At 40.9% G+C, this 17031-nt stretch overlaps 2 protein-coding genes across 4 annotated transcripts in view; one reads left to right on the forward strand and one right to left on the reverse strand.

Annotated features, from left to right (window-relative positions):
• Positions 1-7771, reverse strand: part of LOC117541196 (patatin-like phospholipase domain-containing protein 7) — a 94199-nt gene extending 86428 nt beyond the window's left edge. The window contains 8 exon segments of the mRNA XM_034208345.1: positions 4731-4825; positions 4827-4872; positions 5363-5457; positions 5929-6008; positions 6443-6530; positions 6734-6811; positions 7435-7491; positions 7753-7771. Of these exon segments, the coding sequence (XP_034064236.1) occupies positions 4731-4825; positions 4827-4872; positions 5363-5457; positions 5929-6008; positions 6443-6530; positions 6734-6811; positions 7435-7476 (524 nt within the window). The 5' untranslated portion in view covers positions 7477-7491; positions 7753-7771.
• A 992-nt stretch (positions 7772-8763) lies between these two features.
• Positions 8764-17031, forward strand: mrpl41 (mitochondrial ribosomal protein L41). 3 transcript variants are annotated; one of them, XM_034208390.1, is made up of 2 exons: positions 8764-8891; positions 16268-17031. In XM_034208390.1, exon 2 carries the CDS (start codon positions 16287-16289, stop codon positions 16692-16694), a length of 408 nt encoding a protein of 135 aa, XP_034064281.1. In that variant the 5' UTR covers positions 8764-8891; positions 16268-16286; the 3' UTR covers positions 16695-17031. The 3 variants fall into 3 exon arrangements, with proteins under 3 accessions (XP_034064281.1, XP_034064282.1, XP_034064283.1); XM_034208391.1 differs by lacking the exon at positions 8764-8891 and adding an exon at positions 9598-9687; XM_034208392.1 differs by lacking the exon at positions 8764-8891 and adding an exon at positions 15603-15960.

Here is a 17031-nt window from a genome sequence, read left to right on the forward strand (position 1 = left end):
TCTTTAAAGTAGAGACACTACATACTGATATACACCTGAACATCAGCAGGAGAGGACTCTTTAAAGTAGAGACACTACATACTGATATACACCTGAACATCAGCAGGAGAGGACTCTTTAAAGTAGAGACACTACATACTGATATACACCTGAACATCAGCAAGAGAGGACTCTTTAAAGTAGAGACACTACATACTGATATACACCTGAACATCAGCAGGAGAGGACTCTTTAAAGTAGAGACACTACATACTGATATACACCTGATCATCAGCAGGAGAGGACTCTTTAAAGTAGAGACACTACATACTGATATACACCTGAACATCAGCAGGAGAGGACTCTTTAAAGTAGAGACACTGCATACTGATATACACCTGAACATCAGCAGGAGAGGACTCTTTAAAGTAGAGACACTACATACTGATATACACCTGAACATCAGCAGAGAGGACTCTTTAAAGTAGAGACACTACATACTGATATACACCTGAACATCAGCAGGAGAGGACTCTTTAAAGTAGAGACACTACATACTGATATACACCTGAACATCAGCAGGAGAGGACTCTTTAAAGTAGAGACACTACATACTGATATACACCTGAACATCAGCAGGAGAGGACTCTTTAAAGTAGAGACACTACATACTGATATACACCTGAACATCAGCAGGAGAGGACTCTTTAAAGTAGAGACACTACATACTGATATACACCTGAACATCAGCAGGAGAGGACTCTTTAAGTAGAGACACTACATACTGATATACACCTGAACATCAGCAGGAGAGGACTCTTTAAAGTAGAGACACTACATACTGATATACACCTGAACATCAGCAGGAGAGGACTCTTTAAAGTAGAGACACTACATACTGATATACACCTGAACATCAGCAGGAGAGGACTCTTTAAAGTAGAGACACTACATACTGATATACACCTGAACATCAGCAGGAGAGGACTCTTTAAAGTAGAGACACTACATACTGATATACACCTGAACATCAGCAGGAGAGGACTCTTTAAAGTAGAGACACTACATACTGATATACACCTGAACATCAGCAGGAGAGGACTCTTTAAAGTAGAGACACTACATACTGATATACACCTGAACATCAGCAGGAGAGGACTCTTTAAAGTAGAGACACTACATACTGATATACACCTGAACATCAGCAGGAGAGGACTCTTTAAAGTAGAGACACTACATACTGATATACACCTGAACATCAGCAGGAGAGGACTCTTTAAAGTAGAGACACTACATACTGATATACACCTGAACATCAGCAGGAGAGGACTCTTTAAAGTAGAGACACTACATACTGATATACACCTGAACATCAGCAGGAGAGGACTCTTTAAAGTAGAGACACTACATACTGATATACACCTGAACATCAGCAGGAGAGGACTCTTTAAAGTAGAGACACTACATACTGATATACACCTGAACATCAGCAGGAGAGGACTCTTTAAAGTAGAGACACTACATACTGATATACACCTGAACATCAGCAGGAGAGGACTCTTTAAAGTAGAGACACTACATACTGATATACACCTGAACATCAGCAGGAGAGGACTCTTTAAAGTAGAGACACTACATACTGATATACACCTGAACATCAGCAGGAGAGGACTCTTTAAAGTAGAGACACTACATACTGATATACACCTGAACATCAGCAGGAGAGGACTCTTTAAAGTAGAGACACTACATACTGATATACACCTGAACATCAGCAGGAGAGGACTCTTTAAAGTAGAGACACTACATACTGATATACACCTGAACATCAGCAGGAGAGGACTCTTTAAAGTAGAGACACTACATACTGATATACACCTGAACATCAGCAGGAGAGGACTCTTTAAAGTAGAGACACTACATACTGATATACACCTGAACATCAGCAGGAGAGGACTCTTTAAAGTAGAGACACTACATACTGATATACACCTGAACATCAGCAGGAGAGGACTCTTTAAAGTAGAGACACTACATACTGATATACACCTGAACATCAGCAGGAGAGGACTCTTTAAAGTAGAGACACTACATACTGATATACACCTGAACATCAGCAGGAGAGGACTCTTTAAAGTAGAGACACTACATACTGATATACACCTGAACATCAGCAGGAGAGGACTCTTTAAAGTAGAGACACTACATACTGATATACACCTGAACATCAGCAGGAGAGGACTCTTTAAAGTAGAGACACTACATACTTGATATACACCTGATCATCAGCAGGAGAGGACTCTTTAAAGTAGAGACACTACATACTGATATACACCTGAACATCAGCAGGAGAGGACTCTTTAAAGTAGAGACACTACATACTGATATACACCTGAACATCAGCAGGAGAGGACTCTTTAAAGTAGAGACACTACATACTGATATACACCTGAACATCAGCAGGAGAGGACTCTTTAAAGTAGAGACACTACATACTGATATACACCTGAACATCAGCAGGAGAGGACTCTTTAAAGTAGAGACACTACATACTGATATACACCTGAACATCAGCAGGAGAGGACTCTTTAAAGTAGAGACACTACATACTGATATACACCTGAACATCAGCAGGAGAGGACTCTTTAAAGTAGAGACACTACATACTGATATACACCTGAACATCAGCAGGAGAGGACTCTTTAAAGTAGAGACACTACATACTGATATACACCTGAACATCAGCAGGAGAGGACTCTTTAAAGTAGAGACACTACATACTGATATACACCTGAACATCAGCAGGAGAGGACTCTTTAAAGTAGAGACACTACATACTGATATACACCTGAACATCAGCAGGAGAGGACTCTTTAAAGTAGAGACACTACATACTGATATACAGCTGAACATCAGCAGGAGAGGACTCTTTAAAGTAGAGACACTACATACTGATATACACCTGAACATCAGCAGGAGAGGACTCTTTAAAGTAGAGACACTACATACTGATATACACCTGAACATCAGCAGGAGAGGACCCTTTAAAGTAGAGACACTACATACTGATATACACCTGAACATCAGCAGGAGAGGACTCTTTAAAGTAGAGACACTACATACTGATATACACCTGATCATCAGCAGGAGAGGACTCTTTAAAGTAGAGACACTACATACTGATATACACCTGAACATCAGCAGGAGAGGACTCTTTAAAGTAGAGACACTACATACTGATATACACCTGAACATCAGCAGGAGAGGACTCTTTAAAGTAGAGACACTACATACTGATATACACCTGAACATCAGCAGGAGAGGACTCTTTAAAGTAGAGACACTACATACTGATATACACCTGATCATCAGCAGGAGAGGACTCTTTAAAGTAGAGACACTACATACTGATATACACCTGAACATCAGCAGGACAGGACTCTTTAAAGTAGAGACACTACATACGGATATACACCTGATCATCAGCAGGAGAGGACTCTTTAAAGTAGAGACACTACATACTGATATACACCTGAACATCAGCAGGAGAGGACTCTTTAAAGTAGAGACACTACATACTGATATACACCTGAACATCAGCAGGAGAGGACCCTTTAAAGTAGAGACACTACATACTGATATACACCTGAACATCAGCAGGAGAGGACTCTTTAAAGTAGAGACACTACATACTGATATACACCTGATCATCAGCAGGAGAGGACTCTTTAAAGTAGAGACACTACATACTGATATACACCTGAACATCAGCAGGACAGGACTCTTTAAAGTAGAGACACTACATACTGATATACACCTGATCATCAGCAGGAGAGGACTCTTTAAAGTAGAGACACTACATACTGATATACACCTGAACATCAGCAGGAGAGGACTCTTTAAAGTAGAGACACTACATACTGATATACACCTGAACATCAGCAGAAGAGGACTCTTTAAAGTAGAGACACTACATACTGATATACACCTGATCATCAGCAGGAGAGGACTCTTTAAAGTAGAGACACTACATACTGATATACACCTGAACATCAGCAGGACAGGACTCTTTAAAGTAGAGACACTACATACTGGTATACACCTGATCATCAGCAGGAGAGGACTCTTTAAAGTAGAGACACTACATACTGATATACACCTGAACATCAGCAGGAGAGGACTCTTTAAAGTAGAGACACTACATACTGATATACACCTGAACATCAGCAGGAGAGGACTCTTTAAAGTAGAGACACTACATACTGATATACACCTGAACATCAGCAGGAGAGGACTCTTTAACTTATAAAAGAGAATGTTTGGCCTGTTTTGCTTGAACAACAGTTGTCCTTTCCTTTAACCAGTAGTGCAATTTGACAATCTAGATTGTTTTGGTGTAAGTCCATGTACAACCCAGACTCTTATTGAGACACATGTCTATTAGCAAGGGACATTTACTCAATTAAAATAAAAAAAGGCATGTAGTTAGACGAATACACATCGGTCCACTGTTTATGATAGAGAAAGCTTGTTTACTATTATCCCAAATTAACAAGATACCTATTTTGATCTATTTGTTGGTTGTGTCGTGTTGTATTAGTTAGATTTATTTTTCTCGTTGTTGCAGTTTTATGTTGCTGCTTGCTACAGTAGTGGGGTTCTGTCTGATTCCTAGTTATATTTATAAAGAAAGATAAATGGATATACTTTTTTTTTTTAAAAGAAGGAATAAAGCATTCAATTTCACCTACCTGACATTTTTCAGCATGTACAGCACCTCGGAGGGCAGATGGGAGTTCTGGACATCAAACTCCGTAAGGTCAGCCTCCAGCAGACTGGGGGGGGGGCTCCTTGGGCTGCAGGGTGGGGGGCTCCTTCCTGATGCGCAGGATCCTAACAACACACATGTCAAATGAATTCCTTCATACTGACAGAATGGACTACTCTGATTGGCAGAACAAGTCTCTGAACCATCATTCTGAGATCATTTCACACACCTGTTCAACTTCTCTAAACACACTGGTATTTTATATTACAAATCTTCCTGTTTAATAAGTGCATGTCTGTTTATTTAAGTGTTTTAATGGAAATCCTGAATGGTTGTTTATTGGATTATTAAAGGAAGGATTTAGAATAACTCTAGGCATATGCTGTTTTTTTATATTCATCATCTACATTAGATCCAATATTTAGTGATGACTGACACTGATTGTGTTTTCTCTGTGTTAACATACCATCTTATCTTCATTGATAAATTAATCGTAACTCAAGGCACTTACTTGGACCTTGAGTTTGATTATCAAACAACTATTTCAAAGATATGAATGACCTTTGAACCCTGGAGCTTATCGTGTTTTCAGAAAATGCTGAAAACGGGACTCACTTGCGGGCGATCGACAGGACTTTGGTCCTCTTTCTCACTCTTTGCCGAGAAGCTGAGTTTGAACCAGAAGAAGGGACTGAAGACAGCGTCTGAACCTGCAAAGGGAAAAGTTTGTCGGTTTGATGTGCTAGCATTCATTCCTCTCTTCCTTAACAAGCGGACATGGTGATTAAAGAATTGTAATAAAACAATGAAAAAAGCATGTGAACACATTCATTGCTTCTCACGTTTTTTCAGCTCAGACTTAAATTTGAGATGGCCGATTATTTTAATACTTAACAAATAAGTGGTTTAAGAACCACCAAGATCTAAAAAGTATACCGTAAAAAAGTGGCTTAAAACTTGAAAAAAGTCCATTTGAAAAGGGGATAATGACGACAATACATTAGAAGTAGAATGGCTTTGTTAGCTTCGTTAAAAAAAAATCTGAAAATTGTTAGGCACATTTGGGATTATAAAAAAACACAACTCAACCAAATATACAAGAAATGTCTGGTTGTTTATAGACATTTAAATGCAGAAATGTTACATTTGACATTTTTAACAATGTTTAAAAGGGCACTGACCTTTCTCATGATCTTTCGGCCGTAGAACATCACCTTGTCTCTCTTCCTGAAGCGATAGTGTGGAACGCCGGCCTGCTCCTCTGAAACACAGCAAGCATCCTCAATCAGGCCATAACATTAGTAAAGTAATGTAATGTAAAGAGGCCATTAGCCATCTACAGATTGTCTGCGCCCTTGACACCAGTTTAGGACTGATGCAGTAAAGCTGCCTGCTTAGATCACACTGCAGTGCCAGGGCCCTGAAATAACACAATTCATGCACTAACTACTTTGTTTGTATCAACTACCTGCACTATCACGACCAATGTCTGCCACCTTTCAGTACCCAGGTCCAACCGTTGGAATGCATGCTTGTATAAACTGTGAACCCTGAAAGATCTCTGCTATTGTAACAATCAGTCTCTGAAGCAACAACTGTTCAAGCATTAACACAAGTCTTTTTCTCATCATGAAACATTTTAGAAACAGATGTAGTGTGAAAGCGAACAGGGGGTGCAGTGTGCAGGGCACTGACTCGACAGTTTGAATCTTCTGTAAAGAAGGAACACAACAACTCCAACAACAGAAACAACCGTCACAGCTCCGATCAGCACAGCCGTCAACTGCAACACAGACAGACAGAGGTTTTCAATGAGCAATCTGCAGTTATTTAACAAAGGAGATGACCCTCTTATTTATATTACCCATCGACATGTTATGTGATAAAAGGCAAAAGAGAAGTCATTCATATGTCGTCATTACATTTCCAGTGCACTTCAACACACACTTTAGTGATATTCTTTCAATTCAAACTGTGGGTGGTTACCATGTTTGCCTCCATCCTTTCTTCCACAAGCTGCTGCATCCTGGCCTTGATCTCACTACCGAGTGGAAGCAGCAGGCTCTGAAACATGAAGCACAGGAACAACACGGAGAGAAGAAACCGGCAGGCAGGTCAGGCTGTGATGCAGTGTTCATTTGAAAATATGACAAGGCAACAACCTTATCATTTCAGTTTCAGAGCCGTAATCATCACGTGAAATACATAAAGCATAGCAGAATACTTGTTTGAAATGTGTCATGTATTTCATTAGGAAAAACACCTCTGAATGATATGCCGACTGTTATATCATACATACAATATGCTTACAATAACTAGTGCAGTAACTATGCTGCGTTGCTGCAAAGCTGGAGCAACAATTGCTTTACCGTTATCTATTCAAATATGACTTATATAAAACATGTGGCAGGTCCAAACTACACCAACTGGGTTACCAGAAATACACCCACAAAGTGAGAACAGTCCTCCAGATTGGCATGTTCTCTTGTGCACATTAACCTTTCTCAAATTGTACAATTATTGCAAGTGGTGAGGACAAAATTGTCCCTTTCCAAAAGTGGTGGGGACATTTCCTCAGCGTCCTTAGCATCCCCAGTATAAATGAATGCCTTGCTAGGTACAAGCCAGGGCTATGGATATGTATTTTCAGACAATACAGTGTAATGGATGGTGCTGAGGAGACTAACCGGGTAGATGCTGCAGCTCTCCTCTTCCTCATTCTCTCCCATGCCTGTTCCAAGAGACTGAAATGAGGCCATTTCTAGAGTTACATGAAATAATTTAAACCAAAAAGTCAAACAATGAGAACATTTCATCAAGATAAAGATTGTGAATTTGAACCTTCAGAAGATGGTCACATAATGACGTGGTAGAACATTTTGATAAAGCATTTACGTTAAAATATTAAAAGTCCGGGACTCGAACGATTGACGCTGTTATCGCACGTGCCTTGCTCCACCCAAATTACCGGGACTATTTAAGAATCTGGGTTAAAGATCACCTACATGGCTCACGAGAAAATGGTCACAAGCTTCATGGCTGTAACCGAACACTCCCCCTCACGCTGTCTCCCCAGCACTCTGCACGGGATAATGGGATCAAACCTAACTTTGTTTACCAGATCCATCTGTGGATCACTTCTGTCACATATTTACGACTCCATTTGTCTTAGTCTCTATTCGTGTGCCAATTCAAAATGAGCAATAATAATAAATAGGTGTTTATCAGTGCTTTGTTATCTATATGTCGAAATAAAAAGTGGATTTAGGCATTCACGTCGTATCCTATTTTGGTCCACGTGAGATCATTTGGCCAAAGGGAAATTGCCAGATATTTCAAAAGTTTGGCGACAACAAGGAGCATCATATTCCTGGCTGACAGGATTCACATGCAGCGTTAGTGGATAAAGCACAATTACTCACACAGTTATAGTTTAATATGAACTTATAGTCAGTATAAGAGTGCGCAGAGAGCAAACGTTGCATGTAAAATAAACTTTGACTTTGTTATAGCTGACAGGGGGTGTCCGCTTCTGTGTGCAGTCCGTTACAAACACACACAGCAGGACAACCGAATGCGAGCTGAAAGCTACATTCAAAGAGTCTATAACTAATACAAACAAATTAACACTCAGCTATAGCCTACCCTGTTCTAAAGACCCGAAAACATATTTTTCCCAACGTACCTTTCTTTTTGGTGTCAAAGTTTCTGTGTATCTACAAACCTAAGAATAGTGTCGGAATGCTCGCTCTGAATGTCCTGCCACTCCTGTCCAAATAAAAGCATCATGCCGACGCGCGTGGACTATGGACCAGAAGCGAGAGATAACTGGGCTCTGTGGAGAGAGAGTGCAGCTACATGTTTTATTATTACACAGTATATCCATACATCAGGAAAACATTGCCAATAAATTAGATACACTCTGCAGATACTGTTTTGCCTTCTTAGCATTTATTTTGAAGGGCTAGCTGTCGGTCTTCCAGGTAACTCTGGTTAACTTGACGCATTACAATCATTGACAGTCCAGTTCTAGTATCTCGGATTGTGATTGGTGAATGGTGTAACTTTTCGACCAATCACTGAGCATTTCATTGGGCAGTGAGTGCTAGCACATTGCTTGTGTTGGACAAACAGTGGGCTCAAGGTGAGAGGAGTCGAATTTTGTCATCATTTATGAGCGTATAGAGAGAACATTATGACATTTAACTGAACGGAAACACATGTTTTCGTGTAATAACGTTAGGAACTGTAGTTTGCCAGAAGATGCTACTAACTGCAATAAGCTAGCTCGCATGTTATCGATAGCTAGCAAGCTAATGAATTCACTACAGAAAATGCAACACTTTCTGTGTTTTTCCTCAGACCTAGCAATACATATGTCACCAGAAGGAATTTTACTGCATGTGGAAACATGTAATTAAAAGTTATTAAAATAGTTTATTTCATACTTTTAATGTTAACAAATGGAGGTTAGCGTTTCTTTAAAAAAAGTAATGTTCAAGCTGGGGTTTCTTATAGTTGTGTACTTCCCTAGATATTGGTGTTAGATGTACTCAGATCAGGGATGCAAACTTGTCACCTTTCGGCCAAATTCTCCGTTTTGAATCCAAAATAGGTCATTTGTGTAGATCTGCAATACAAATATGTTTGGGGTAGGCATATGGGGGGGTCTGGGACCATGGATGTATACTAAGAACTGTATAAAGCGTGGGAAGCAGGGGCCGTTTCTCAATGTCGAGTAAAGCTGCTGCAGAGCCACTATTTCAAGTATACTACGTCATCGAGTGGCGCTGAAGGACTGTTTAAATCAAGCCCCTAGGAAGTGCGCCGGTGTCAGTACCAGATGTCACTGTCACTACCCGATCTGCAGCTCTGCCCGATCTGCAGTGCGCATGTGCGAGATGGTCCGCCATATTGGACAACTCCGGACGGCAACCCAAGTAGGACAACATTGACACAGTGGCTTTTGGCAAAGCTCAAAAATAAAACGAGAGAGAGATGAGTTATTGTTATTACAACGTGACTTCACTATTATGTAACAACTCTTTTTATTGGGTTCTTTTATTTGGGGTTAAGTACATTGTCAGAATAAGTGAGAAATGGATTTAACTTCTGTTCGACAGCTATATGCCATACATTTTTGCACACATTCACAGTAAATATGTATTCAGTATGATAGCTGTCTAACAGAAGTTAAATCAATTTCTGTGTGTGGCAGCAGAGGGAGGTGAGTAGACGGATATGACGGAAATACACCCGAACATATCTGGTAGCCCGAACATATCTGGTAGCCGGAACATATCTGGTACTGACACCGGAGTCTGATGAGAATATTCGTTGTGGCCAAACGGCGGTACTACACTTCCTTTAGGTTGCTGGGCCCGGAAACACTTTTTCCCATTGACTTACATGGGGAAAGAGTGGTCTGTAACTCGTTGGATAATTTTTTTAAAACTAAATAAACTACCCAGTATGAATGTTTGTATAGCCCTTATTAAAAACATTCGTTCCTCAAGTTGTAAAAATGTGCTAATAACGTTATTCTGAGAGTTATTTCCCTCTGCATTATGAACGCGCATCTAACCCACAGGACCGCGCTGTGTGTAACTTAGCATAATTTACTAGCTAGCTGCTAACTGCCGCCTCGTTAATATAAATCCAGTACCATGCTGTCATGAACGCGTGGTGCTGTTACATGTACGCAAATTCACGTGCTTAATGTGAACGAGCCTTTTGTGCTGCGTGGTTAAAGTTGCGCATGCTCTATGACAGGCATCCTCAAACTACGGACTCCGGTCCGGATCCGGACCGAACCACCACTGTCTCCGGACTCTGAGCAAATTATACTTTTTATATGTATTATCTCTGTATTATATGTGAGACATCGCCACAACGCATTCGCAATGAGTCAAAATTCTCCTCTATGTCCACTGCAAACAGCGCTCTGCATGTCTGACTGTTCCACTGTGTTCCACCTGTGTGTGTCAACGCTTTGGTCCAATCACATTCAGCATCCAGTCAGCGTTTTTTCCCCCCAAACAATCTGCGAATCAGAGGCACAGTAGGGCGGGTCTTCGCGGAATGCGGGTGGGAAACATGTGTGTGTCTCTTTCAACCTGTCTAAGTCAGAGCGAGAATTAACAACAACAAAAAATTCAGAGCGAGAGTTAACAGCTCATCTAGTTCCATCTGTACTGTAGCTAGTAGCCTTGTTTCACCTACCGGGGTGGCAACTGACACCCTAAAAATAGGCCTTGCCACCCCAGTTGGCAGCTTTGTTTTGAAAGAAAAGTTGTGGCTCATCGGACATTTATGAGAGAAAGTCTCTAATGTCCGAGTGCAAGTGAATGCAGCACAAGATGCACATCATGTAACCCCTCCCCCGGTCCTGGCGCGAGCGTGGACATACGATTGGCGGCGATTTCATTTTGAACTGGACGGCGCAAAACGAGAAGCATTCGGACCCAAGCGCTGAAGGAATGAGGTATTTGCGGTCTGACAGAGAAGAGACTGTCAGTTTGGCTGTACTCAGCATTGAATCAAAACGCACTAAAGCTGTTGATCTTAATACGTTTGTGAGGCGTTTCGCTGAACAAAATGGTAATCGCCGCATTCAGCTGTAATAGACATGTCAACTTGATGCTCTGCTCACGGATGAGCATACACAACTATTAAGATGATGAACTTACGTGTGTAAATATATTTTTTTCTTTGAGGGGGTCTGCCCCCAAAAAACTGTTTTAAGTCCTGAGAAAGTCAAATCAGACGGTGTTTAAAACTACACTGCCCAGCCAAAAAAAAGTAACCACTTTAATTGAACTAGGCCAGTAGGTAAGGACTTTCCACTGGATAATAACTGAGTATAAAAGAATGCATGTCTGAAGTGATGGAGACCATGTTGAAGGCAAACAAAAAGAGGAAATAACAGGTCAAATCAAGCAAATCCCCTCTCAGATTCCACAGCAACCAGAAGAACATAAATACTGGCTGGTGATTTGATTCATCAGCTTTGTGATGGAATAAAAAATGCACAGTGCATTTCCTTAGCTGTGGGTGAGTCCACTGACACCACTGACAATGCTCAGTTGCTGGTGTTTGTGAGTTTTTATGATGAGGCAAAGGGGGAGTTTGTTGAAGATGTGTTGGGCCTGACGATCCTCAGTGGACACACAAGGGGGAATACATTTATAAAGCAATAATGGGAATGCTGAATGAAAGAGGGTGCAGCTGTCTTTATTCATAACTGTGCAGCTCTTACACTGCGACTCTGAGGGGTCAAGCACAGACACAATAACAATGAAAACTGCTGCATACAGATTATTTTTGTTTTTGCAACCTCGTGTTAAGAATCTTGTTGCAATTGTTTAAAAGTTTGAATGACCGTAATAAACGGACCTTTGTCTTATTGAAACATTTATTTTGGACCTTTAAGATTTGTATTTGAGTACCCCTGCTCTATGAGCACACATACGGGTACTTCTCAGGCATGCCGGGTAATCTGTGACGTTTCGCTCTCTCAAAAGTTGGGCCATTTTGTCATCATGCGCCATTGAGCAACTCTCATTGGAATGAATGAGGCCCCGCCTCCCACGCTGTATCCAGTTCTTATAATACATCCATGGTTTAAATGCCCAGCATTCGGCGCCACTCGATGACGTAGTATACTTGAAATAGTGGCTCTGCAGCGGCTTTTCTCGACATTGAGGGTGTTTCTCAATAGAGTGGCGAAGTCACGCCCATCTACTTCCGGTCCATGGGACCTTATTTCGGAAAAATTATGTATTGAAGTCAATGGAGAGAGAAAACGTATCTTTCGATCCCGTTTGAATTGTGCCATGAATTACACATATGTTTGTCAATCTTAAAAAATCATTTCCATGTCAAAAAAGTCACAGTTTGTCGTAAAACTGTTGAAATATAAGACGATGAAAAATACGCAACTAGAAAGACTACAAATCCCAGAGTCGCGTAAGTGATGTCACAATTGTTTTCCTCCACTAAGAGATGGCTAAGATCAGCGCCATATAGATATAATCTATCTATATGGCGCTGGCTAAGATGAGAGAACTTTAACAAGATGCCTGTGTGCTTAGTACCAGGTTGTTATCATACCAGCATTGGGTCTTGCTCGTTCTTTCACTTCCCGTCTGATGAAAGGACCAGGAGTGGCTGGATCAAGTTAGCTACCTAGCTAGTAGCTAGCACGTTAGTTAGCATTACAGCCTTGTCATTTTTATTAGCCTTAACATGAAGTAACATTAAGTAACCCAAAATGTTAAACAGTAAGAGTAGTAGTCATATTTCGTGAACCCTTTGAAGAGTACTGTCACCGGTGTGATCATTCTATAATACACAATTTAAGCCCGGGGGAGAAATGCTAACGCTAGCATCGGCGATCGGCGATCTTTTCTACTTCATGTTATCTGCACAAATGGTTGATATTAAACATTAAAAAGACCAGGCAGTTCAGAGAGAATCAAAGGCAGGCAGGCAGCTTTGCATGACATTCTTCTGGACGTGTTTCATTGTGGTGAAAGTGAGGGTAGTCCATCGTTTTGTTGACAAGACAGTAGTGACGGCCATCTTGGTGACGTGTGTTGTTCTGCGAGACCAGAGATGTAGTTCATTGAGCGTTTCACACAAACAAATGTGTTACTTCACAGTTTTACGACACTTTTTTTTGACAAACATCATATGTGTAATTCGTGGCACAATTCAAACGGGATCAAAAGATAATCTTTCTCTCTCCATTGACTTCAATACATAATTTTTTCGAAATAAGGTCCCATGGAGGTCCAACCGGAAGGGGAGGGACTTCGCCACTCTGTCGAGTACGCTTGCTTGGTAGCACGTCTCCCGAGCGTCTTGCTTCAGAAGCGAGGCAAGAATCCTTCCTGGCATTCGGAAAACGAAGAGTGGAATAGGCGAGCAAGTGTGCAGGTGTGCGTCATATGAGAGGCCCCGTCTTACATTTTCCGCCACAGATTTGGGGAAATTGGTCCGTGCGCTAAGCATTGTGGGGATTTTAAGACCGCAGAGTCTACACATGTGCAGCCTTGAAATGTCTCGCTACAAAGTACGCCGGGCTCGGTAGAATTCCAAGTATGCTGGACAGTGGAACAGTCCTTCGGCGGCACTCGATGACATAGTATGCTTGAAATAGTGGCTCTGGAGCAGCTTTACTCGGCATTGAGAAATACCCTGTGAAACGGCCAGGATCTCGTTCTTTCCTATGAGAGCTGCTCATTGGCGCATGAAAGCAAAATGGCCCAACTTTTAAGAGAGCGAAACGTCACAGATTACCCGTCATTCCTGGCTAGAGCATGCACAGTTGAGTTGCTCCTTAAGACCCGTACCCCGAGCTTCCACTCTCGGCTCACTAGACTGAATGGAGAGAAAATAAATCTAGATTCGGCTTTTAGTGCATTTTAAAATGTTATGGACCTAGTGATTCTAATAAGGGCTATAAAATAGTTCATACTGGGTAGTTTATTTAGTTAAAAAAAAAGATCCGCTGATTTACAGACGTCTCTTTCCCCATGTTAGTCAATAGAGTGCCACAGTGACGCGTCCTAAAACCCAGAAGTAACTGCGCATGGGTTCCTTCGACAAAAAAGCAATGCAATTTCTCCATAGGATTTTGGAAAATAGCTCGAAATAAGGTCTGTGGTTGACACACATTCAAGAGACGGATCACGTTTTGTTCAGTCGGATAATCTCCACATGTCTACCCTACTTTTATAATTTCCGAATCATAAACCTAATCGATAGATTTATGATCGATAGATTTATGATTTGAAAATTATAAAAGTAGGGTAGACATGCGCAGTTTACTTCCAGGGTTTAGGACGCGTCACTGTGACATCACGGACTGATACGGAAGTTGCAGTACCACCGTTTTGGACACAATAAACACAACACAGAGTCCGGCACACTTCCTGGGGGCTTGTCTGGGACCCGGAGTAATCTCCGGCCGCGAGCTGTTATGTGCCATCTTGACGCGCATGGTGTTATTTTTTTAATATATTATAATGAAGCGCGAGCTGTGTGCTCGAGTCTTCCTGTCTGTCGGCTCTGCTGCTCCGCTAACTTCAGCAGCTACATTACCTAATGTTCGTTAACAGTAACTGCGGTCCGGAGTCACTGTAGCACAGACTGGACCGCTGGTGAACAGCTGTTAGAACAGTTCAGGTGTTCAGAGCAGAGCTCCCTGTCGGATCGGCAGAGGGTGATGTGCAGTGAAGAGGTTTTCTGTCGCAATATTATTTAAGGAATCGTTGAGCTAGCTAACTAGCATACATTGTCACTATCTGCTAACGTTAGCTTTAGCCTTCGTTTTCTAATAGTTTTTTTCATAGGCTATAAACAGAGGTAGTAGAAGTACTCAGATCTTGTACTTGAGTAAAAGTAGAAGTACTCATATCTTGTATTTGAGTAAAAGTAGAAGTACTCAGATCTTGTACTTGAGTAAAAGTACAAGTTCTCAGATCTTGTACTTGAGTAAAAGTACAAGTTATCAGATCTTGTTCTTCAGTAAAACAGTGTAGGAATACTCTGTTACAGTAAAAGTCCTGCATTCAAAATGATACTTGTAGAAAAGTATTCTCATCAAAATATAGTGAAAGTAGCGACAGTAAAAGTAGTCATTGTGCAGATTGGTCCATTCCAGAATAATATATATGATGTGTTTTATAATGATTGATCATGAAAGTGTTCTCAAAGCTGGTAAAGGTGCAGCTAGTTTGAATGACTTTGTATACTGCAGGGTAGCTGGTGGATTTACTCCAGGTGGAACTAAAGTCTGATTCAACACTTGATTAGATTTCACATCATTCATCCACATCTGTAAAGTAACTAAAGGTATTAAATGTGGTGGAGTAAAAGTACACCATTTACCTCTGAACTGTAGCACATCAAAATATACTTAAAGTACCAAATGTAAAAGTAACTATTGTTTTTAATGTCCCATATTAGAATGATATCATTACTGGATTTCTTTTTGATGTATTAATGTGTTCACCACAGCTGGTAACGGGGGAACTACTTTAAATTTCTTTATGTACAGCTGCTGGATATGTTAACCTTTTATATATGATACTTTATTTATTAGCGTATTTAGTCAGTCAAGTCAAAGTCAACTTATTGTCAATCTTCTGTATGCGATACAGGCAGGGAGATCACAATGCTGTTTGTCACAATCCCAAGGAATAATGGTAACATTTCTAAAAGTACCTACATAATGTATGTATATTTAGTTTCAGCTAATAATCTGAATCTGTACAGTGACTATTAACTCATTTTGTCAAATAAATGTAGTGGAGTAAAAAGTGAAGTATTGGCCTCCAAATTCTAGTGGAGTAGAAGCATAAAGAAGCATACAATACAAATACTGAAGTAGAAGTACCCCAGAATCGTACTTAATTACAATACTTGAGTAAATGTTCTTCAAGACATTACACCACTGTCCCTAGAATACATGTGTCAAACAACATGTCTTCTCCTTTTCTCCGTCTTTTAAAGGAGGAAACGCTGTGGAACCATGGGGGTGTTATCCACGTTGGTGAGGGGTCTGGTGAGAGGAGCGGACAGAATGGCTGAGTTTACAAGCAAACGTGGATCAAGGACTCATAACAAAGGCAGGGGTGCAAGGCCCACTGGGATGAGGCTGTCCAGCAGGAAGTTTCTGTCCATACGGACCATGATTCCTGAGTTTGTTGTGCCGATCTTGGAAGACTTCAAACTTAAACCCTACGTCTCATATCGCGCTCCTCGAGGAGTGGAGCCCCCCCTCTCAGCAGAGAGTGTGTTTGCTGAAGTAGTGGCCCCTCAGATCAAGAAAGACTATAAAGATGGGACTTTCAGCAAAGAACAGCTGGAGAAATATGGATTTAATCCCAAGCAGGAGGGGAAGCTCTTCAAGCTGTTTCCAAAGAACTATGTTCGGTAAAGATGCATGCAGATCTTTGACAAAGAAATGTGATCAGACTGAAAGCGGTTGACAACTGGTGTGACACTTTCAGGAAAAATATCACACATGGGTCTGTCTGTGTTTAGAAAAAGTATGTCATGCAAGTGGTTGACATCTGGCAAAATAAAACCTGTAAGTCTATGACCCATACTGCAGAGTTGCATCAGTCATTTCCACTTTCTTCAGAACCCCTTGATTTCAAAGACCTTTTCACTCAGTGGCAACGTGTATACATGCACAGTGAACTTTAACTTGTCAATGTAACTTTATTTGTCAGAAAGTGTAATGACTGCAATTAAAATGGCTTCTAAAAGTT

The sequence above is a fragment of the Gymnodraco acuticeps genome, unplaced genomic scaffold, assembly GCF_902827175.1.
Source record: "Gymnodraco acuticeps unplaced genomic scaffold, fGymAcu1.1, whole genome shotgun sequence".
Classification (NCBI taxonomy): Eukaryota; Metazoa; Chordata; class Actinopteri; order Perciformes; family Bathydraconidae; genus Gymnodraco; species Gymnodraco acuticeps.

Excerpts from the sequence above, each read along its gene's own strand:
- mrpl41 (XM_034208390.1), top strand. The coding sequence starts at position 16,287 with ATGGGGGTGTTATCCACGTTGGTGAGGGGTCTGGTGAGAGGAGCGGAC.